At 37.8% G+C, this 25,234-nt stretch overlaps 1 protein-coding gene across 2 annotated transcripts in view; it reads left to right on the plus strand.

The window, feature by feature from the left end:
• Positions 1–4,017: 4,017 nt before the first annotated feature.
• Positions 4,018–25,234, plus strand: part of BCHE (butyrylcholinesterase) — a 33,242-nt gene continuing 12,025 nt past the window's right edge. For both annotated transcript variants that reach the window (XM_084292335.1, XM_084292336.1), the window contains exons 1-2: positions 4,018–4,137; positions 7,371–8,892. In XM_084292335.1, coding sequence (XP_084148461.1) covers positions 7,376–8,892 — 1,517 coding nt within the window. In that variant the 5' untranslated portion in view covers positions 4,018–4,137; positions 7,371–7,375. The remainder of the gene's footprint in view (positions 4,138–7,370; positions 8,893–25,234) is intronic.

Consider the following 25,234-nt stretch of genomic DNA (forward strand, 5'->3'; position numbering starts at 1 on the left):
GTCTGGTGACCAGCTGCAATCAGTTCTAGCAAGACTCAGTCTCTCAACAGGTGAGAGAGTTATGGTGTCAGTGTTTTACATTAACATGAAAATTTACATACAGAGGTGTCACACACAGATGAGATATGCAGAAGAAATACAGGCAGAGCAGGAAGAACTAACTGTCCCAGGGTCACTGTATATGGACAACTACTGTGCAGAGATGCACTGTAAGCAGGGTAAACTCAACTTAAAATCAAAGGCAATTATTTATTTCATAATATGCATAGTCAAATAATGTGACTATAAGCCCCAAAGCTGAACATTAGTGGATCCGTGCTGCTGCTGAGCTCCTGTCTTCTGTTTTTTCACCTGAAGATTTCACAGCTTTTGGCTTCAGTGTTTTTCCCATTGAGTTCTTGAGCTGCTAACTGTCCCTATCTCAGCAATCTTACCCCTGTCTGCAATTTCACCTTTCTTATCTTGTACAGCTTGAGTTTATTTGTTTTCTTCACAGCTTTTTCTCACGACATAGCAGTTTTCTCAGAAGTGCAAGCCAAGGTCATGCAGCTGCTCTATGGGAAAACTCAGCCTGTGATTGGAGACAGACAAGCCCCCCAAGGGAGCTTACCAGAGCTGGAATTTAAACAAAACCTCTTCCTTTATTTTTTTCTTAAAACGGACATTTCATATAGTATAGCTATAATTTGCCTTTCGTTTCTTCTCTCAGCAATTAAAAAAAAAAGAAAAAAGTTTCCTACCTATACATACAATTTGTATATATATATTTTCAAACACTTCATGTGTGATATCTTTTATATTGAAGTGACATTTACAAAGCTTTTCAGCCCGGCTATTCTTATGGGAGCCCAGGTGCTCTTTCTGAGACTGTAAACGGCTTGGAAAGGCAGGGTCAAATCCAGAGCAGGGGACACTTCGCATGTGAACAAACCTTTAAAGCCTAGAGGACATCCTGGGAAAGGGGCCCATGGTTTCTGCTCGGAATAGCTGAGATGCATCATTTTTCAAACAGGTTTTTCCCTCGGAGATTCTCAGCTCTGTTAGGTGACTCCTGAGTATAATCCAAAATGTGCATCACTTGGGGTATTCGTAAAGGTAAACATCTGCTTCTGTCTAGGTAATATCCTGAAGGGCAGTTTAATAATAAACAAAAACATGACAAACCATTTGATATTTCTATAACACATATTGTTTAAATTCTCTAAGCTTCTTAGGCTATTAAATGTCAATCTTTCCTAGAGCTGGCCTTTGTTTTCATTTCCTAAGAGACCTGGGCACCTCTTCCACCAAAATTCCTGTGTCAGTGTGAGATCTATTTCATATGTATGTGCTGAATGATGAAAAAACTCCTATCTTTGGGGGTGATTTTTTAAGAACCTTGCCTGAAATAAAGATTTGTATGACCTCAAAAAAGTCTGACAGATAGATGGCTAAGGATATTTAAATGTATCATCAGTATATAGATATATATATATGCATATATACATATATAAACATGCTGTTCTATATGTCTGCTGTTTTGTGCCACCTTTCCTTTAAAACTCCCAAAGGAAAGCTGAGAAAATGACCAGTCTACACAGAATTATTAAAGGCATTAAGTGAGATATTAGAGATATTTAATCTCTAATTTTCTCTCAGGTATTTTTAGTAATCTAAGGAATAACTAAAATAAGTGTTTCTTCTCACAGCACATGGTGGTGAAACTTTAATTTATATGTTAATTTTTTAATTAAAGGAAAAATCATAGAAGGGGGGTTACTTTTCTTAAAAAGTATAGCATTATATTCTAACATTGGACTATAGTGTAGCAGTCAAGAATTATAACAGTCTCCACAGTTGGCCTCAGTGTCCCCATTCCCTGAAGACAGCCAGGTAACCCCAAGGCTGAACTGAGAGCCAAAACCAGCCATCCATTTCCCGCAGGGTCACCTTGTTGGAGCCCATGGGAATGCTCCACATTTTGCATTTAGTAACTGGGCCTGTGTGAGGGTGTGTGGCTGCTCCCAGAGCCTTGGGAAGCAGGGAAGGGGAAAAGAGAGAGAACAAGGTGGTGAAAGCAGATGTGGTACAACATGGCCAACTCTGGAAAAACGATGAAGCCAGAAAGAGAATTTTGTGTATGTCTTCTGCTCATTTTCTACTGCTGAAGACCATGATGAAGATTGAGAAAACAAGTTTGTCATAAGCATACAAAATACCTTGTTTAAAAGTGGCTTCTAACAAGTTTTGGGGCTTATGATTCATTCCTCTGATGTCATGGAAATGAAGCAAATGTGTGTCACCTGGCAATGTTCCCAACAGAGGCATTTGAGTCAGTGAATGTGTGTGTCAGAGAAAATTGGAAACTGCCTTAAACAGCACAACTTAGTGTTTCCTGCAAGAAACTGCACCTGAAAAGTTTTGATCAGCTGGAGTTGTCTCTAGACTTGATTTCAAATTAACCCTAGTTTGTTATTTAGGATTTATGTTTACATAACTGCAACCAACGTCTTGGCTAGGAATTCTGAATTTCAAACTAGCAACTGTATTGGACACTTCCATGCTAAAAATTCTGGGATTTATAATGTGGATTGGGTTTAGAATGGGATATATTCTCTCCAGCGGACGGGTCCCTACAATGCACCCATTGAATGTCTGATTCTGAAGGTAGATCGTAAAATTACTGGGAAAGACCAAATGAACATGCTTTCTTGAGCATTTCCCTATTAAAATACTATTTCATATGCTAGCTTCTAAAAATCGTTTGTAGTCTCCATGTTAAGGTCTATAAACTTCATACTTTTTATTTCTGCTTTATTTCTGTTCTACGCTTTGCCAAATATTGCTTTTGTGTAATTGAAACAGAGCTGTAGTTTGATTAAACAGAGGAAGGTAATTGTCTCGAGCTCCAGCAGGGGTAGCAAAGGCCTTGGTAGCAGCTAACCTTGCAGGGTGGGACAGTTGCTTTACCCAGAGCAGCCTTGCAGAGCGGATGCTGCCCGGGGCCAGGAGCCCTGGCCACCAAGGGATGGCCTTCTAGCATCACACAGTGGCTCAGGGGCATGGCTTTGACAAGACATTTTCTAACTGGGGTGTATATGATTTATTTATTCTCTCCCCTTCCTGTCTCTTTTCTGCCTTCATTTCTACCTCATGACATTTGCACTTTATATAAGCTCTCCGGAGCTGGCTCCGTAGCTTGTAGCAATGCGGGTCCTGCTCCCAGCTGGGGATGGGTCAGGCACAGATTCACAAACACCGTGGGCCCCTGCGCTTTGTGACACGTCCCCAGCTGGGCAGCAGCCCTGACAGCTCTGGCACGCAGTTTAGATTGGGTTGGCATCCCCAGCCTCGATCTCTGACAGAAACAATACTTTGCAGACTCAGGAAAAAGGATTATACTTGTATACTAAAGGAGTATACTCATACATTAAGAAGTAGGATGATTTATTTTTTTAACCCTAAAAAGAGAGAAAAAACTGTGTGTGATGCCATATGGTTACCGTTTTTCACCCTAACATCATTATAGGACAACACAGACGTCTACAGTAGTCCTCAGATGGCCAGGAGTCAAGTAGTACCAGTGATGCTTGCCAGTTGTTGACATGTCTGTGCAGTGGACACACCTCTTTTATCTGCCACAGTTGTTTATAACCAAAAATAGTGACTAATGTTACAGTGAAAAGAAAACTTTGCGATACTTTAACATTGTGCTAATCTTGAGCTGTACATCAGCGAAAAAGAACAGGTAGTGTCAGTGTTCCAGGCGTGATGAAGGAAAGAGGCAGGATTTTACTATATTTGTAGATCTGTTTATCTTCCCAGATAAAACTGTTGCCCTGTGCTAAAAACAAATCACTGCCTCTTTCCTTTCCTATAGAAGCTCATGCCTGATTTCCTCCAAAACGGGTTTCTCTCTGTAGCATTTCTCCAACGATACCATTAGCCTTTGAGCAGATGTCAGATACTAAGGAACGGCTGCCTGCAGATCAAGTTGCTGCTGCCAACTCTCGCGAGCTTTGTGTCAGAAACAGTTGATTATAATGTCAGTACTGTCCAATTTACGGGCTTAAAGCAGCAGCTGCATACTGCATTTTCCCTGAAGTATTCAAAGAACCTGACTCTTAAAAACTTTGTAGTTCTTGTAATAGAATTGGGGTAAGTGATTCTCTATTTACACGTCTCTGTCTGCCAGGGTAATTTACAGTTCAGCTTGATTTGCACGGGGATTGTGATCTTTTATAATGTTATGCTCTGCCCATTTGTTGCTCTCTTGGGAAAACTCACTCCGCTCCGCAAATGGAACGAGTAAGCAGGCGTGTGTATCAGACCTTGGTATTATTCAAGGGATCCTGGGCTAAGTAAATTAAACTGAGCCAGAAATCACTTATTAATTCAACCATCTTTTCTATTTAAATAGTGTCTTTATATTCTTGTGTGTAGATTTTTTGGCTGGGTAAAGATTTGCAGGGAGAAGAAACAATCATTAAAATAAATTGAATTCCCTTGTGGAATAAGAATACAAAAGTGTATTTTGTTTAACTTTTGATGGAGAAAACTACTAAAGAAGCACCTTTTTAATGTATGCAAATACATTATATGATATAAGTCTACTCGGTTAAGGTTGATGAGCTAAAGCACTCTTCTGCTCTTTTACTCTCATAGTAATAATCAAGGAATATTTGTTTTTCTCAGTGTGTTTTTCATCGTTGAGTTTGTTTTAATGCAGCATTAGAAACCTTATTAAATATAATACTAGTCTTACACTGAAGGTGTAATTATAATCCTCTGTCCTTTGCTACTTTTGTCAATATTAGCAGAGTAACTTGAGACCCCTTTCATTCAGTGGTACAAAACTTCTGCATTTTTCATGCTTGTTCTACTTCAAACTTTTTCTTTAAAATGCCTACTATCCTCTTGCAGAAACCATTAACAAGGTACAGAATTTAATTTGGAGTCAGTCTTTTTTCTCATGTAATTCTTGTGTAAAACTTTATAGGATCAAAAGTTATGCCTGCTACAGTGTTTTCATCCTCTCCCATTCTTTTCTAATTAACAGGGGAGGACATAGCACAATTAATTTTAATTACTATTTAGATAGTAAAAGCTTTAGGAACTGTAACCTCTCTTTTTTTCAGTTAGCACTTTTTTTTTTTTTTTTTCCCTTCATCTTAATGATGATGTTTGAAACCTCTTACTATTTCCAGCTTGTTGTTATTGTTCGTTCCTAGGCAATGCATTAGAAGTGAATATGGGGGGGGTGGGGGGGTTGAGGAGGAGGAAAGAAAGTGTCAATGAAACAGCAAACATAGAAATTACCTTTCCCATCTGACAGTACTATGTAGTGGGTGCATGCATACCCAGCTAGATTCTACTATTTACCATTTCTGGGCTGACTGTGAAATAGGAGCAAAGAGCTTAATCCTAACCTAATTTTAACATATTTTTTCTTATCCAGCTCTTACAATTTATTTTTTATTTTTTATTTTTTTATTTTTAATCAGAATGAATGAAAAACCAAAAGGACTAGCACACAGTGAGGGGAGCTAAATAGCAGTCAAGGGTACGAGCCTCCCTCACGGGGACTGTGGGCTGCCGGAACAAGCCTCTGCTTAAACCAGCTCTGCGGGAGTTGCTGGGCCACGTGGGTCATCCAGATTGACTCTTTACATCTGTAAAGTTTAGCATATATATTAAGCTTAGCATTCACAGGTTTCTAAACATCAAGCTTACAGCTGGGTGGAGCATTAGACCAACTCTGAAACCTATTACCCTATTAACTGCCTTTTTTTTTTTTTTAATAAAAAGACAAGAAAGTAAGTGTTTATTTTTCTTAATTTTATCTATATTCTATCTATTTTTATGAATGCTAAAAATACCATCTCTGAAGTTTCTTTTCTGCATGTTTGATGCAGTTGGGATGCACAAAATGTTCTTTTTTTTTTTTTTTCCTTGCATTTTCTTAGTTTATTTCTAACAATATGCAAACAAGCAAGAGGAGCTCAGATTAGGCACACAGCTGTACTTTCCACAGAAATTAGCCTCCTTCCTTTTAAGGACACAAGTGCTTCTCATTAACAAAGAATAGCCTGTTTAAAGTAGCTGGACAGAGTACACTATGTACAACAGGGCAATAAGCAAAAAATAGAAGGAAGCTTTGTTGAGCATTTTCAAATATGTAAGCCATAGAAATTAGTTTATGTAAATGGTATTTTTCTGGCTTTTAACTTTTGAGAGGATGATACTGTGTGTTTTTTAATAGTATTTGGAAAGGCAGTAGTAAATGGGACCATTAGTATAGGCTATGTAATCAGCATCTGTACCTTTAGCTTTAAGATAGTATTAATCATTACTTTGTAAAGTTCTTAGGAAGCAAAGACAAGAACATAAATTATGAGGAACCACCTATGTATATTAAAAAATCATTTATTTATTTTTTCACATTTGATTTTTCATTCTCTGTCATGGAAATGTGACTGCTTGTCATGATTATGATTGTTATAAACCTGGTTAAGTTGCTTTAGGGAAATAAGATCTCGATGTTTCATTTAGGTCTTGGCGTACCTCTGTATGCAGTTGCCCACAGGAGCTAATGAGCTGGCACTCAATTCAGAGGTACTTCATGTACTCCACTTGGTAAAACACTTTCCGATCTGAAGACGTATTAGTAATGAGTTTACAGCAATGCCATCCTAATGGTTTGCTTCAGCCCAGGCATGCACTATGACGTGAAAGCGTAGCTCAAAAATTACCTGGACCTGGAAATCCTTGGATTAAAACTTGGTTTCAAGTTCTGTTTCATTGTTTTTGGGATGTGTGGAAAAATCTGTGACTATTGATGTTTATAATCTCCCTCTATTGATCTGAGAATACAAATTGCCAAAGAACCCCCGAACAGAATAACAGTTAATTGGGCATGGCCTTTTGTGTCGCAGATCATAAAATATTCTTCTGTTCATCATGCCAGTGAAAATGCAAGTGCTTAAGTCACCTGCTGGTGGTGTGAGACGTTGCTGGTATTTGGGAACAGAAGAGGCAAGCATCAGGCTCAACACATCTCAAAACATCTCCCTGCTCACTGCTGTGGATTTATATCAATAAATGTCATGATATATGACTTATGGCCATGTAGTCAGACTGCTTATTTTCTTTTTTTGGTCTAGTTTCCTCACTTCTATGTTATTTTAGTGACAGACTTTTTCTGAAACACTGTATTAAATACTAGAACCTAAACATAGCTTTTGCAACAAGGCTGACAAAATGTCATGGTTAAAGACTACTTGAGTTTTGTGCAGCAGCACTGTCTTATTTTCTGTGCCCTTGGGATGACCTGTATCCTGCTAATACATCAAAATAGTAATCCTGAATTTCTTTTTTTTCCTGTGTTTCAGGCATCATGATTTGGGTAAATGGTACAAATATCCATACCAGATTTCTTATGTGGCTTCTGCTCCTGTATATGTTCATCAGGAAGGTAGTGCCTGAAGACAACATCATTACAACCAAGAATGGCAGAGTAAGAGGGACGAACCTGCAGGTACTTGGGGGGACTGTGACAGCCTTCCTTGGAATACCTTACGGAAAGCCACCCATTGGTAGACTGAGATTTCAAAAACCAGAGCCTCATGAGAAGTGGTCAGATGTTTGGGATGCCACAAAACATGCGAACTCCTGTTATCAGGTTATAGATACAACTTTCCCTGGATTTCCTGGATCAGAGATGTGGAATCCAAAAACTAACCTAAGTGAAGACTGCTTATACCTTAATGTATGGATTCCTTCTCCCAGACCCAAGAATGCAACTGTCATGGTTTGGATATATGGGGGTGGCTTTGAGTCTGGGTCAACTTCCCTGCCTGTCTATGATGGCAAGTTTCTAGCCAGGGTAGAAAGAGTAATTGTAGTTTCCATGAACTACAGGACTGGTGCATTAGGATTTTTGGCTTTGCCGGGAAACCAGGAAGTTCCTGGAAATGCAGGTTTATTTGATCAAAGACTAGCACTTCAATGGGTCCAGGAGAACATAGCAGCTTTTGGAGGCAATCCAAAAAGTGTAACTATATTTGGAGAAAGCGCTGGCTCGGCTTCTGTAAGTTACCATATCCTTTCTCCTAAAAGCCATCCTTTATTCACAAGAGCCATCATGCAAAGTGGATCTGCAAATGCCCCTTGGGCTGCAATAACAGCATCTGAGGCCAGGAACAGAACAGTGGCTTTGGCTAAACAACTCCATTGTCCCACCAGCAATGAGACAGAGCTAATTCTCTGCCTCCAAGACAAGGACCCAAAGGATATATTGGAGAATGAAGTTTATGTCACAAAATATGCCCCTCTTTTACAAATATATTTCTGTCCAACTGTGGATGGTGATTTTCTATTGGACATGCCAGAAAAATTGATTGAAAACGGCATTTTCAAACAAACACAGATCTTGGTTGGTGTTAATAAAGATGAAGGATCGAGTTTTCTAGCATATGGAGTCCCTGGCTTCAGCAAGGACAGTGATGGCTTGATAAACAAAACAGAATTTGAGGCAGCTTTAACTCTGTCCTTTCCAGAAGCAAGCCAACTTGCAATAGAATCAATCATTTTTCAATACACAGATTGGGAAAATGAGCAAAACCCAGAACATTACCGTGATGCCATGGATGATGTTATCGGGGACTACAATATCATATGTCCTGCAATGGAGTTCACCAAAAAATTTGCACAACTAGGACACAATGCATTCTTTTACTTTTTTGAACACCGATCCTCAAAGCTCCCTTGGCCTGAGTGGATGGGGGTAATGCATGGTTATGAGATTGAGTTTGTGTTCGGACTGCCTCTAGAAAGAAGAGTTAATTACACCAAAGCTGAAGAAATCTTAAGCCGGTCCATGTTGAGGTATTGGGCAAGTTTTGCAAAAACTGGGTAAGTTTACAGTACTAAAGTTTGTTTGGTTCAGATGGTTAGATTTTTTTTTTTTTTAAATTTCACAGACAGAAAAACCTTAATTGTCTTGATAATGATTTGATGCATGATGAGAATGATGAGAAAGGATTAACTGTTCAGCTAGCCATAATTCCTACGTTAGTTCTGATAAAAGCATCGTCTTAGTAAAATAAACTGTTGACGTGTAGCTTACAGTATTGAGTGAGCTTAAGAAAGCAATGTTTATCCACCTATGAAAATAAATACAAAACATTTTTTTTTGCCATGGTAGCAGTTGGTACAAATAAGGTAATGGTTTCAAGTTTTAGAAACAAAATATTTTGAATTCTGAAGAAGACCTCAAAAAATACAAGTAGGAGTAAAAATTCCAAGTTGCTTTCAGATGTACTTTGCTCAGAACATGCAGGTATGTAACGTGGAGGTATATTTTATTCACATGATTAAATGATTTGGATTGCTGGATGTTCTCTTCAGAAAGCCTTATGTTCCCATATGTACTGTAAGCATAACCCTGAGTTTCACTGAAGCCAAAAACAAATCACTTGCTATTTCCATTAGGCTCATCTTTAAATGAAATATGTCTTAGCCTGCATAAGAAGCAAATAAACATAGTTCATTTGGACATCTGAAATGGTTTAAATACAGCCCCTCATTCAGTCTATTTATCTGGTGTCTAAGAGAAGAGTGAGACAGCTCTTGCTCTGCATAGAGGGATTGTGGGGCTCTCTCGATGCAATATTCAGTTTGAAATGAAAACATTTCAGTGTGGTAAGAAAAACGGCAGCTACCACTGCCATGTACAGAGTCTTAAGTCTGTAAGCCTGGTGCAATGGGCAGCTATCTTTTCTTAGAAGCTCAGTGCGTGTTGTTTCCTAATTATATATATAAACACCTGCATGTGGGAAAATATAGGATCTGAAACTTAATTCATACTTTAGAAATGTTTAATTAACTTTTAAAATCCTGCATTGCTTTGACTTCCATGGTGGGCTTTTCTTTTGATTTGTGAAGGATATGTAGCGTTGTAAAAACTGAAATCAACTTTGGAACAGGATCTCATTATTTTTCTTAATAGATTAAGAGATTAGAAATCAGAAGAGGCCACAGTGCTTGTTTAGTCAATGCTACCTCATACATAAACCAAAACACAGGTAGGACTTAAACATTTCCAGTGATGGAATTTGCAGCACAAATATTGGTAGGTTGTTCTAATGCTTAATTACACTTAATCCAGTTGCAGCTATAAAGAGAAGTTTTGTGTCTGGTCTGGACATGCCTATTGTATTTCTCCATTTTCCAGACGCTATATTTTGTTTGACAGTTTCTAAGCTTTACATTGTGATTTGTGTTCCATACAGAGATAATTCTAGACTCTATTCAAATAACCTTTAATCCTTTTTCTTGTTAAACAAAACAGGTTATACTCCTGAGTCTTTCACTATAATGCATTTTTCCAAGTCCTTAAGTAATAACTGTGCATCTCCTCTGAAACTGTAATTCATCAACACCTTGTTGGAACTTTCTGTGTCTGAATTAAACACTGTCATCCCCCAAAGAGTCCTAATTACAGGTGTCATCTGTCCTCTATTTCAACCTGATATTCCCCTGTTTACTCCTCCAAGGGAAGTGCTATTTTCTTTGACCATGCTGTTATGCTAGGAGCTGCTGTGTGCCTGTGCATGGTGTTTCTGCCCCAGTCTCATGGTACCCCCTTCTATGGTGGCTCTGCTTCAGCTCCGAAACACTACACATCATGGCTGGCACCAGCTTGTGGGCAGCTGAGCTGTGGCACCAGCTCCTTGCAACCCCTTTATGTTACATTCTGAGATGAGCTAACGATCTAGTTTTATGTGCATCCTTTTTTTTTTTTTTTTTTTTTTTTATTATTAACAGATTTACTTATGAGAATGATGGATTTTTTATTCAAATAAGTATTTTTATGTATATATATTAGTTACACTAACAAGTTCTATCCCTTTTATGTGTTGGATTTATAATATCCTTTTTTTTTTTTTTTTTTACCATAAGTGACAAGCATTTTAAAACTCAGAAAAATGACCATACATATGACTATAGTCATCAGAAGCATAATATTTTCATGCAGATTTTATTCTAATAAAGTCAAATAAAAATATTAAGAATCTAAGAGCTCTTCCTGCTTCTGTCTTAACTTGGAGCCTGATGGCACCACTCTGTATCAATTCAGAGTGAAAGACTAACACAGAGACAAGCATTCAGCAGGGGCATACATTTTGGAAATAAGCTCTGTGGTTGATTTATCAATGCCAAAAATGCATGCGATAGATTCCCAAGATGATGTCTGCACAATGAGATAGGACGAAACTTGCTAACAATTCCCGCATCGTGAAGACATGCTATGACAACACTGCTTTGAGGCTGGTGTCACTGCACCCTCAGCAGAGAGCAAACCGAGAGGCTCCTTTATTACATGCTGCAGCTTTACAGCCTGCAGGACTTTGCAATCAGCATCTTATACCTCCCATCCAAAAACTGCAGACTTTTCCATTAAGCAGAACTATTTATTAGCAGGAAAAGAGAAATTTAGGGCTACACAAGATTCTGCAACACTATATTTACATCTCTGTGAACTACTACTCCCACTGGATTTTTTCTCTCTCTATTTATATATATAAATCTCAATTACCTGCTGTGCAAAACGGAGTATACTGTCCCTGTCACCCTGGCTTAAATTAGACAACATAAGGTACATTCAGGTTTAAGTTGATTTTAGCATCAGTCCGGTCATCTAGTCTGATTATCATTTGCACTATAATTAGATTAGCCTACAGATCAAATTTCAAGTGGTTTCCACAGCAAACAGCAAATAATCCCTCCCTCTGCTTCCACCACAAGTATCAAAAACATCACTATTATGACCAACAATACAATTACTCAATTTACATACCAGTAAAAGATCTGATCACTATTAACCCATTGTGTGCCACTTTCCTCATCATCCAGACCACAGATTCCATACTCATAGTGTACAAGTAGTGGAGAAATAATTAAAAAAAAAAAAAAAAAGTTAATAATGCCAAAAGTAATAGCCTATTGTTGGATTAAAAAGGGATTAAAATGAATTAAAAGTGGTTATATGAGAAGTCAAAGGCCCAAATGCTCTGCAGGAGCACTTTCAGTTTCTTAGAAATACCTAATATGAACGGGGAATGCAGACAATTGAGTAGGAAATGGGAACAGACATCTCAGCCATGCAGCTTGAAGTTAGATGCTGGAGTTTTACACTAATATCTCCATTCAGCACCCAAGGGAGTAGTGGCAATTTTAGGAATCTGCCATATTTTTACATGTTCTGTAATATCTGTGGAGACCTTGCAGAAGTACCCTTCACTGACAATAAGACACTATTTGGCTTGGGAACTATGGATGTAGTAACTACTTCTGCTACTGCAATAAAAGAAACAGGCATTGATATTTACCTACATAAATACAGTTACTAGAGAGCACATCATTTGAGATGAAAAAAAAAAAAAAAAGAAAAAAGGACTGGTCTGACAGTTGACATGGAGTAGCTTGAAGAAAGGACAGACTGGGAGGTCCATAATATTCCTGGTAGTGTTGTTTAGGATCAGCCCTTTGGATTATTTCCAGTGAACGCTAACCCTGATGCTGGCAGGTAGACCACAGGACACAGATGGGCAACTCCTGTGGAGCTGCGGCTAAGTGGACTGGCTTTGCAGGTAACTTCCCCTCCAGTTCTACACTCACAGCATCTCTTCCTCTCAGAAATATGCTTATGATTTACTTCAAGAGCAGATCTAAGTAATCAGTGGTACAGATTAGCTTTTACACTCTGCAAGTATGTGCTACATGTGGAGAAAAATACTGTTCTCTGATTCACAGTGTTTAGAAGAGCCTTGCTCCAGTAATGAGTCTTTTATTCCCTAAGAGGTGCAGCCAGGTACTACCCTTTCCAGGTTAGAGTGCCTCTGCCTTCCAGAAAGACATTTGCTGGAGAGGCATTTTCAGCCTCTCCAGCATACTGCTATTTGAAGCCTACTGGCAGCTGGACTCTTGCATCTTCCAATGATCTTTTCACTTTTAAATCAGATTCAACATTTTGAAGGAGAAAGTGCAGATACGTGGGGACAGCCCAACTGGTCAGTGTGCCACCAGTCTTAGGGTGGATGCTGATGTCCCTTAAAATGCAGAAAAAGTCAGTGATCACCAAACTGCCAATAAGTCACTGAGACTGGAAGTCAAAAGCTTCCAAGCATGTCAATTCCTTTTCCATTACTTGAACAATTCTGCTGCTTCATTATCAATGCAATTTTTAATGATTGATCTTTCATTATCAAGCAATCTGACCAAGTATCCCAGCGTTTCCTAGTGCTATTACCATAATTTCATAAAACACTTTTTCTTGGCATATACTTGAGAATTGAGAGAACAACACTGTCATTGCTTCCTCAATAATCTCAGTGAAGTGAGGGAGGAAAGAATGTTATTTCTGGTGCTTTCTCAGTAAATCAAGTATAATAAAATATTTGTAATATGAGAAAGGACAGATTGCAAAACTGATCTTCTTGATTTAAATTTTGACTTAAAATTATTCCATTTACACTGACATAGGATCTCCCCATCTGATTCTTGTTTTAAGACCAGTGGTAGTTGAACATCATTTACTAGCCTTAAAACATTTGATAGGATTCCAGCAATCAGCAAACTGAATATTGGTGATAGCAAAGAAATGTGGCTGAATTTTATTCAACTGTAAACCAAAGTGTGATATTAATACTATATGGAAGTGGGTGAATTAGGCTCAGTATAATTATGTTTGAATACAGGTAATGTTCATTTTAAAAATATCAAGTTAGTTTTCAGTGGCCTTCTGAATGTTTTCCAGCACACTTCATTTTAAGTGGAGTCCATGGTGATAGAAAGAATTTGAAATTTCTCTTTTTAAATACTTTTAAAATTATTTTCTCTGCTGCATTTTTGATGTTTTTGAGAAAGCTTTTGAAAGTAAGCAAGTGACACTAACAGGTACTATCAATCATAAACAGCAGAATGCTCTGCTAACTCTAGAAAGAGGAAGTTTTATTTATCAGGAAAAAATATATGGCATCCCAAATCAGTGGTTGCTAGGTTATGCCTTTTGCATTACTTTATTCATTAGATTTGGTAACTGTATTTTTTAGATATGAGTGACGTAAACTGACAAGGAGATAGACAAATCAGATGAGATGAAAACTCAAATAAGAATGTAGTGGAACATACCGAGATAATATTTTTAAGGCTTTGTGAAAAATGTTTCAGATAAAAGGAAACTGGCAAAACTTGTCTCACTGCCAGTTTTACAACTGCTGAAACAAATCTTTGCAGCTTTTTCTCTAAAGTGAAGCCTTTGAAATATTTCCTCCTATGTTTTAGGGGAATTTGTGAGGCTTTGATTGTCCCACTAAAGCTCTGAAGCACTTTGCTTGGTTATTATTGCCTTTCCCTGATGTTCCACTGGTAGACATATAATAAATTTCAGTGCTTTTGTTACCAACTTATCACAACATGTTTATAGATAGTAGTTTCAGAACAGTGAGAACAAAAACAACAGCCTCATAGAGAGTCCAGACGAGAGACTGAACTGGGGACCTATATCATCTATGTATGGAAAGGAAAGAATATACTGAAAAGAAAAAAAAAAAAGAAAAAAAAAGAAAAAAAAAAAAAAAGGTAATATAAACCATCCAACCACTTAAGTTTCTAATACTTCAATAACTAGGATAGTTTACTTACTACCAAGCCATTTTATAAGATATTTACTGTGGGTTGTATCTATTTCTGAGACTAGCCTACAGGGAAACAGGCTGAGACCTGGTGCTGATCCTCACAGGTTCCTCAGAGAGACCACTGCTGCAACTCAGCAGGACCAGATCCTGACTGGAACAGGTTAATAAGAAGATTTCTGGGTGTGAGGTAAAAGCTGAAGGAGTATAAACAAGGCATGAGGAGGGTTTCTAAAAATATGAAAAAAGACATGGAAGGATAGGTCTTACCTTCTCCGTGTTAGGGAAAAGCAAAGCTTTTATTTTGACCCAAAAGAGCACATGCATTCTCACACACGTTCACAGAACCATTTCTGAGCTGTGAAAAAATATTGTGGGAATTGTATTCACAAACAAGAAAATGGTCAAACTTTAGGAAAGTTACTGCTTTTCTGTATCTGTTGCTTTACCTTCACCTTAATTTTTTGAGTTCTAAAAGTGACTCATCACTTTTCCAGTATCCATATATATTTCTTAAATTCAGAAGCAGTAATGGAAACAAGCAACACAATACATTTGGAAATAGTACATCATGGAAAAAATTAGTAACTAGAGACTCACTTTTGGCACTCATCTCAGTTTCTGGCTTGCAAGCTGACAAGCTGTCATTGAATTTCAAAACTGAAAACAGGAATATTTGATTCAATCATCTTTTGAAAATAGGCCTGGGATACAAATCATTTAGATTAGTTTAGTATTATTGCAAATATTGCAAAATTACACAAAGATGTCTTGTTGCTTTCCATATGTGCAGCAAATGTAATTCCATCCATACAGATTTTGTTCTCTACAAAAGATGAGTCAAATCATTATTTTCAAACACAAGATGAGAACGTCTATTAAGGAAATGTCCAAATATTGTAGGAGTAATTGAATGAGGCATAAAACTAAAACCTAAAACTATAACACAAAGCTTTGCCTTGGATATAGCACTGGCAATTCATTATAGTAAAGGGTAAGCTGTAATGCAATTGTCAGGAATGGAGTAGTAGGTAAAGAATCTCTTCCTGATGATGGAAGACCTAAAAAGCCTCATGATTTATTCGGTGGATTTCAATTAAAAATAAATAAATAAATCTGCTGCTATAAGATTTTTTGCTTTGTATAGAAAGCTGTATTAGTCTAGGATTTTAGGATGACTTCATTGGGACTTATCCACCCGAATACCTTTGTGTATCTGAGACTCCTAAAATGATTAGTAATGTAGCTCTCTAACTCAAAGATAAATTGCAGGGGCAATAAATCAGTTTCGTCATGTGCTCAGTTATCAAAGTGAAAATCACAGCTTGAAAAGACGGTAGATACTTTTTAAATACTGACAAGGTCTGCAGGATCAAAACCACCAGTGCTAATCCACAGTCCTGAGACTGAAGAAGGTGAACATCCTATGTCTGGAGATGTGGGCAGAGACACACAAACATGAACATACAGGCAGGAGAGAAAAAATGATAATGGGAATCTCTTTGAGGTGGGCTTTTGTAGAGCTAGGCTGCCTTTGAACAGAATAGGCTAGGCAGCTAGGCTGCCTTCAGGTTACCCTGAACAAGAAGAGAGGGAAAAAGCCACATCTCAGATGGGACTTATTCCTACTCTCGCGACAAAGAGATGAGTAGGAGAACCACTACCAGACCTGCTTCTCTGTTGTGCCCTAAACCCTGCAGGAAGCCTACCCAGGAATATTTTTTGGGAAGGGAGAGGGATGAAGAGGTACAACTGTGCCTCTATGGTTAGAATAAAATTATGGCATGCTTTCTACCCTCAATTTGGAGTTGGAAATAAAAACCCTGGGTGGAAATTAGCATTAGCATTTGTTGGAAAATATATAAGTAAAGAAGATGGGAAAATAAAGGAAATACTAACAGATGCAAGAGGTTAGGTGAACAAGGAAAGATACAAAGCAATACACTTCAGACATTATCTAGGACTAGAGATTACTTTCCCTAAATCATAGCTGTGTACATGTAACTGAATGATTGCAGAAATCACTGTGAAGTTCTAATTAGTGTTCACCCATAGTTAACCCTCTTTTTAGGACACTTTTTCTGTGCTGCTTTTCTACAGCTTAGTCCTTGTTTCATCATCAAAAGACAGAAATTGAAGTTTGAAAGGTCTGCAAACCCCATTTTTCCAAGTGGCTCTGGAACATTAATCTGAAGTCCTACTGAGGAATTTCACATGAGGAATGGAAACCTTTCAGTACAAATTTTAATTTGCTACCCAACACAAGAGATTGGCTTGTTTCAGAGAAGTGGCAAAGGGGAGAAAAGAGGAAATGAGGAGCAGCAGAGGTTACCTAACACCATATTTTCAAAGGTAGTTCGATATAATGTTTAATTTTTTTTCGATCAACTGCAAGAGTAGTCAGTTGTGGGTAAAAGTAGTTAGCAGTTTAGTCAGAGGATTTGTGATCTTCCCTCCCCACAGTTCTAGAAGCTGCATAAGTAGAAATCAGACATTTCATGCTCAAAGTTAATGATGTTACAAAATTATATGCTAGTACAGATGTAAAATTAAATCTGCTGCCATAATTTTCCTTCCCAGACATCCCTGGCCTACATCTGTATTCTCTACCTTTCTTTGAGGGAACATAAAACAAGTTCCTATTTTCACACAATACAAACTCCAAGGAGTGTTGCCTCAAATTTACACCAGAGAGATTATTATTATTATTATTATTATTATTAATTATTATTATTATTATTATTTATCATTATTACTATTTTGTCCGTATTGGAGCTGCTGTTCTGTGATTTTTATTTTAACTAATGAAGTGTTAAGTATCTGTCTCTCATGAATGGTATTTATTGTGTTTTTCTCAAGGAATAAGTGAATTTTTCTAAAATCAGAAATTCTCAGAGGTTTAAAAAGTTACTTTTTTTTTTTTCTTTTTCCTAGGTATGAATTAGTGTGCATACTACAATTCCACAAAAGCACTCTCAATTTTAAAGAGAAGAACTTTATCAGATATCCTCCCCTCTTCGCATACTATTTCTTTTTGAGATCATGACTTTCATGATTCTCAGTCCAAAAGTTTCTATTTGGACATCTCCCATTTGGTGCCAGAATGTAGTTTAAATCAGATTCGGAGGATGTTGTAATGCTGGGACATAATATGAATGTGTTGAATGTGAAAAGATATATATCTCAATGTGTAGATGTCAAATCTACAGCGAATTATAACACACATAAGAAAATAATTTTATCATATATTTTTCTATTTTATTCTTAGATAGCCTAATGGTGGGCTTGTGAATACTATTACTTCTTTTTTTTTTTACACTTTCCATAATGAAGTATCAGTAGTTCAGTTTCAGATGAAACAACACATATACATGCTACTGAAAATTGTCTGAAGGTTTCATATATAGGACTCTTCAATTTGACCCAGATTTCATGGCAGTTTAAGTTTGTGACTCATGCTTTTCCTACCATTTACAGAAATAAAATAGTGGTAGTAGTGGAAAATATCAAGAAAAATGTTACTATGATCAAGTCCACCAGGACACAATGAATCTAGATGATTTTACTTGGTTCAGGGCTATGTGGAGTATCCATCTTGAAAAGAAATCGTGATTAAGGCAATTACAATTGAAAACAGATCTCAAATATTATATTGTAGAATAACATCCACTACACAGCCTGTATTGAAAATGTAGTCTTTAGAGATAAGAAAAGCATCAAGTCTGTTTATCGAACAATTTCCGTGTGTCTGGGAATGAACTCTATTAATGGCAAGGAGAGTGAGAGATGGAAACAGTAATCATATACATATAAGTACAGCATTTACTCTTCCTTACAACCAATGGGGCTGACAAATTTTACCAAAGCCACTGGGAATTTTAAACACAGTATTAATAGTTCCATGGAAATAAAAACATTTTTCTCTCCTTTTATGCAGTTTCTTTAGATTTGTCCCTGGGAGCAATTCTGGTTAAAATACTATGTAAGTTCAAGATTTCCCATGCCATGAGAAGGAGAAGTAAGGGTGTACAGGAGATATACCAGTTTTAGTGCACAACTAAAAGGGCAAGTGCCATGTCCATTTCTGTCTACTTATTCTCTTATTTACCTTTGCTGGAAATGACTTCCTTCTTCAAAGTCCTAGTAGGATTCAGCACATTCTTCCATTTCCAAATAGTAAAACTAAACAAATAGTAAAACTAAAAGCTATTGTTTCTGCAGGTATTTCTCATGCTGGGATCTGATCCAGGGCTTTCTGAAAATAAATCTCTTCCATTTATGTGGTTTTGGGTCAGCCCCTAAGTTACTGATTCACCTCAAAAAGTGTTGAACTGGTCTTCAAACACCATACAAAATAACAAATCAGATGCAAGGCATGTTAAGCACAAGGAATAAAGTACTTCTGAAAAACTCTTTACTGCTTTATCTCAATACATAACCGAAGAAGTATAAAGGACTATAGTTATATTATGTAGGTATGTCATATTAGGTACTTGTCATATACAATATAAGGGGATTGTTAGCTAGAGTGAGTGACAAATATCTCTTAAAAGTCAGAATAAACCATACTTTTTGTATTTTGAAACTATTTCCACATTGTTTCCAAAATTTCACCCATTCTCCTGAATTCAATTTAACTTCAAATATTTTTTTCTTCTTGACAATGAAACTACATTGAAGATTATTCTGTGGTCATTTCCAGACTTTAATTTCTTTCCTTTGGTCAGAAATAATGCTCTCAACATTCTCAGTCTCTTCCTTACACCCTCACTAAAACTCTGCAGAACATGCATGCATTTGGGATATACCATCCAAGATACTGTGGGGTCTCTGAATGTCATGGGTTTAGGACTGTAGTAGAGACCTGCTGAGAAGCCAGGAGACACAGGTTTGACAGCTCTCACTCAGAGAGACTCAGAGGATATCAGGACAACAGTGTGCTCATTTAAATCAGTATGATTCAAGCTAAATTTAGAGAAATGCCTGTTCAGGTTTATCTTCACAGTTGCTCAGGAAAAGATATTTTACCTCACTTTCAAGTTTCTAGCACAGGTAACACTTAGGCAGAGTAGTAGGACTACTGTTCCAGACCTTGTATAATAATCACATCTCATCACATGCTATAAAGACAGCAGAGTTTGGGGCAGCGGTTCCTGAAATAGCACCAAGCTTTGCTGGAACATTTTCACAATGCAGGAGACCTACGTGCAGGGGTGCTAGCGTGGGCCCAGGAGGTTGAAAATACTCTGCTGGTGTCTGAAGGACTTATTAACTCTGGCTCGGCTGACCTGACTTATTATTACTGCTGATACCAGAGCAGAGTCCAATCCTGGAGCCAGGGATTTGAGGGACTGAGCTCCTAAATGCATTGCCAGCATGCCCAAAGAGCTAAGACAGAAGATCCCGGATCTAAATGTCTCAAATACTACATTATCTATGGCCAATATCTCAAGACCTTCCTTCCTTGTCAGTCCTTTATATATAGCAGGAATTCACAAATAAGCATGAAGACATGCACAAGCAAGAAGAATTTCAATTGGTGCTTCATGAGTCTGTTTTGAGCAGAACACAATAAGACCAAAAAAGAAGCAACAGCTTGTTGCTTCATTTCCTGAAACCGATATCATCTGTAATAATGCATACCAGGACAAATTATAGTTTAAGATTTAAACACACCATGGTTGTCACCAAGCTGGAATCTGGAAGGAATATCCTGAGCTTTATTTAGCCTGTGGAGATGTAAGAAAGCCTAGCTGTAAAGGTCCTCCTCCAATTTCTGTCAGTTAAAAAGCATGCCAGTTGGATTCTACAGGTTTCTTCAAGGATCAGCAGAAGAAATAATGTTTATCTTCAATATTACTTGCAAAGCAGTTTCCTTTTGCTGTGACTCAGAGGCACTTTATAGTCACTAGATAATGAACTCATGTTTGTAATCTGTGAGTGAGAGCTGAGAACAACAAAAAATAATGAACTTTCCATAAACAACTGCTTGAGAAAAGCAATTTGAAGGATTCAACCCCGCAACCTCTCTCAAACTTGTAATACTTAATCATCTGAGTCTTTTCATTCAGTACCGTGGGAATCTGAATAGGGCTCAACAATCACATAATCGGGACCAATGATTTTCAAGTAACATTAAGGAACTATTAAATAACAAAGTTTTAATTACTACAGATTTTCAGAAGCTGGTTACTATTTTCTTGCAAGGATTAAATTCTAATAAACAAATCAATGTTTTAAAATGCAATCAGGATTTATTTATTTTCCAAACTCCCCTATTCTTCATACTGCCTGAAGAGCACAGGCCTGGCACCTTGAGATTGCTGAGGCTATGAGGCTGCAAAGAAGCTTAGTGTATAAAACAGATAATCGTGAATGCTTTCCAATCACCCAGTATTTCACAGGCTGACAATAGCTCTGTCTGAGTTGTCACCTTTCAGTATGGTAGATTTTAGAGCTTGGTTATTATAAATGGCACCACTCAGACCTTTCAGCTGATAGATTAGATAGCTGTTGTCTTTCCCATTAGTCTAAAAGGATAAAGACCTTAAGAGGATATTTAAAAATAAAATATTAATCATGGCAGGACATTTGCAGAGGTTCCATCAGTTCAATAGATAGGATGGTTAGTGATTAGCTGATATTAAGGAATACCCTGGAGAGCTGCCTCAATTAAATAAAAACTAGCAAGGTAACTTGTTATGCAGTATTATGTACCAACCAACATCAAAACTAATGTATGTATTCATGGAGTGATAGCATATCAGCTTTCCAACTCACTTATTTAGGAGTGACACTTCCCCTTGCCTTGTTATTCTAAATGAGCCAATCTGTAAACTTTAGATAATGAACAGGAAAGTGCCTCTGTCATCTTGTCTTTGCTTTGCAGTTTCTAATAGCAGAAAGCCTCAAAGAGTACATTTTAGTGTAAAATATTTTGGCACAATACTGAGATTTTGTCCAGGGAGTCCATCAAGTCCTCTTAGTGGATAGTAAATGATTAGCTGACTTGGGAAAATGTTCTGAATAACTGTCTGAATTTAAAAAATCTGAGAGTAAATTCATTATACTGAATCGTACATATGTGGCCCCAACTGGTGATGTTATTTGCATCAGATGCATTCTACGTATTCACACAGTGAGAGCCTTTTGGATTTATATAGCCTTCAATTGCTGAATGGAAAGTTTATGCAACAGTCTGAGCTTCAGGGGATGTTTTTACAGTTAGAATTTTTTTTACAGGTTTCCCATACTAACTTCTCTAAGGATAGTTTCCAGAACAGGTTCATTTTCTTTTTACAATAGCTAGGCCTGTTCCTCAGGTTCTTGAGTTGTCAATGCTGTGACCCTCTCTGGTGTCTAGTTAACAGTGAGCCATCTGAAACTAACAGTATGATATGAAGACACCGGTGTTAAGCCAAATTGTTTGAAGGTTTGAGAAGATTCAGCAAGTACTTAACAGTAAGCTGCTCATCTTTTTAATAAGACTGGGCTGGAAAGTATCTGTTAAACTCCCAGCGCTAGGTGAGGAGCAAGGCCTTACACAGACTATTCCACTACAATCCCCCTGGGGACTGCACCACCACCCAGAGTTGCTGTTAACCTGGCAGCGGTTGTGTTGCGACAAGAAAATGAACACAGGTATAAATATCATGCATTATGGCCTTTGGAAATTATGTGAGATATCTGGAGACATTTGCCTGACTAATGCTGCAAACACTTCCTGCCCCTCGACCCTGAGCTCCACGAGCACGTGGGCAGCCCAGCACGCCTGGTGCACCTCTGATGCTTGCCAGCTAATTAGGAGTGAAAAAGAGTGAAAGGAAGGAAAACAACAACATGTTCTCTTCCAGGATGGAGGAAAAAAAAAAAAATTAAAAAAAATAAAAACATCTATTTGTTTCAAATGCTAAGTACTGAAAGGTATTTGTTTGGGTGCTTTGTTTAGTGCCAACATGATTAATGGAGGAGTTCTACACAGTGTAGCCATTAATAAATCAGTTGTAAAACTAAGATATATTTTTAGGATACAAATCGCACGGCCTTTCTTCAAAATGTATGATATCCTCAATGAGATCACTCGTTGACTGAGGCATGGGCAGGAGGGAGTCGTGCTTTGTCCCCATTACAGAAAGAGTAAAACATTTGCCATAGCCCATCCCTCAGAAGAGCAATGAGTTGGAGGCCAGAGCTTTGGTGGGGACCTATCACATGGTGATCTTATCCAGGAGCCCTTACCACACTATCATTAAAAAATAAATAAATAATAATAATAATAATAATTTCATTATTATGAAATGGATATGTTTACTCATGGTGCCATTACAGCTTAGTCTGTGATATCATTTGTTAGGTGGGAACCTTGTTTCGGTTAGAAACAGTTTGACTTTTCTTCCCACCCCTTACTCATGGATATCAGCAGTTAACACTATAGCCCAGTTGATGTTTCCTTATCCTTTTACTCATTTTGTACCTTAAATTTCTCTGCCTTGTGCTATCTTACTTCTCTTTACTTGGCAGAAAATGCATTAGAAGAAAACAACCAAAATTTACAATGGTACAGAAAAATCTTTTAGTTGTGTACTTCTACAAGTGCAAACTCAAAATATATTTTTAATTTCATTCATTACTATTAGGTTTTATACCTGTGCTGGGCTGTTGCACAAGGGCATGTAGGAGTGGAAACCATGCTGCTGCCTCGTCTGTGCTGCTGTCCATGTGGCTGCTGAGAAGCTACCTTGGGTACATCCGCACGAGATTTCATCAACTCCTTCTGTTGGCAGTAAAGATGTGCAGAAGCATTCCCCTTCCCAGAGCTGCCCTAGGGTGAAACAGTGGCAGTGTTTTTCTTACGTGGTGCTGAACTGACTATTTCCATAATTCTTAAAGACTTTGTTATGCCACTGTAGAAAATGCATGAGAGTCAGGGTTACTGCTGCTGTGGCATTCCCAGTTATCTGGGAGGCAGATCCCCCTCCCTGTTATCTTGTGCCCATGGTAACACAGTGTAAAATGGCATGCCATGAAAAACAGCTGATTGCCAGTACTACCTGATAGCTGCAAGGAGCCATGAAAGCTAATAAAAATGATTCACATTCACTCTCTCCTCTTTTTAAACCAACTGTTTAAAAGAAAAGAGGGCAAAATTGAGAGCGAGCATCAGCAGATACAACCCTGGTGAAGTCAATAAAGTTGCACCTAGCAGGAACAGGTCTCCATTTGATTTCAATTCTTACTGCACAGGGGAAGCAGAGGGTGCAGCAGCATTACCATAACCTTTCATTAATCTCAGCGGGCAGCTCATTCAGCTAACGAGACACATGCCAGCAGAATGTCAGTGTGGTGGTAACCTGCAGAAGGCACCGAGGAAGAAATTCTCTCACTGTGCACTGTCTTTGGCTGGGGTGGTTGCTGCTACTCTGATGAGAGCAGCAGAGAGGTAAGCTGTGCATGGAGAAGCCACCTTCCCACTGCTTCATAGATCAGGGAGGAATGGGATATTCTCTACGGGGTGAACTGGAGGCAAGCGAGCTTGCTGCGCTCATCTCAGAGAGGGTCGGATGGAAGCCAGCGGCAACTGAAGAGACAATTAAGAGCAATAACATGCTGCTCAGGGGAAATTAGTATGTGCTTCCTCTCAGGGAGCAATATCTCTATGAACAGCTGCAGCCAGGCAGAAGCAGTATTTGTCTGTGGTCTTCCAGGCAGGCCTATCTAGAGGAAGGGGCTACCAGGGACTGCAAGCAGAGCTGTGTTTCAGCTTCTGAATCTCTTAGTGAGGTTGGGTTGATATAATTCATCCGTGTTAGATAGCTAAAAGGATGTTTTTGTTGTTGTTGTTGTTTAGTTGTTGTTGTTTTCTCTAGAGAAACACACAAGGTGTTAACCTGATCCTTTTACAAACAGAGCAGCCAAATAGGAATAGAGTGAAAGCCTGGGACAATCTAAGCTAGCATGTGGTGCAGTTAGTGTTTACAACACTCATTAAGAAGGTAAATTATGCCTAAACCATTTTCCAAGACAGCTAGCACAGATTTTTATTTTATTTTTTTTTTTTTCTTTATGGACTATATCAAAGTATAATGTAAACGTACAAAGGAAGCACTCTGTTAAATGGTGATACCACAGCAGAGTGAAAACAATTCAAAGTTCACTCCCCAAAATAAAAACTGTATTTTACAGAGACATTATATTGTATGTGCTTACAAAATAATAATAATAAAAAACTAGTTAGGTGTTGAATTAATTTTTTCTGGATGTGTTTGATAAGCCATCTGTAATACTGAATATTATGTTCTGCCTGACACGTCAATATTAACAAATATTCAGTAAATTAGTATGGTTTTCCAGGCTATATTGATCATATTAATGAGAATGGTAATGCGGGTATGTTTATTATGATTAACAGAACTCTGTTCAGGTTATTGCATTCAATCTGCACCAAATTAACATTCTCTTTCTGAGGTTTTTGAATAAGAACATAAAATATCCAGAAATTATCAGCGAATAAGCTCCTCTGAAACCCTCTTCACTCCTGCTTTGTCAAATCTTGAATGTTT

This window comes from Netta rufina (genome assembly GCF_964035555.1).
Source record: "Netta rufina genome assembly, chromosome: 9".
NCBI classification, from domain to species: domain Eukaryota; kingdom Metazoa; phylum Chordata; class Aves; order Anseriformes; family Anatidae; genus Netta; species Netta rufina.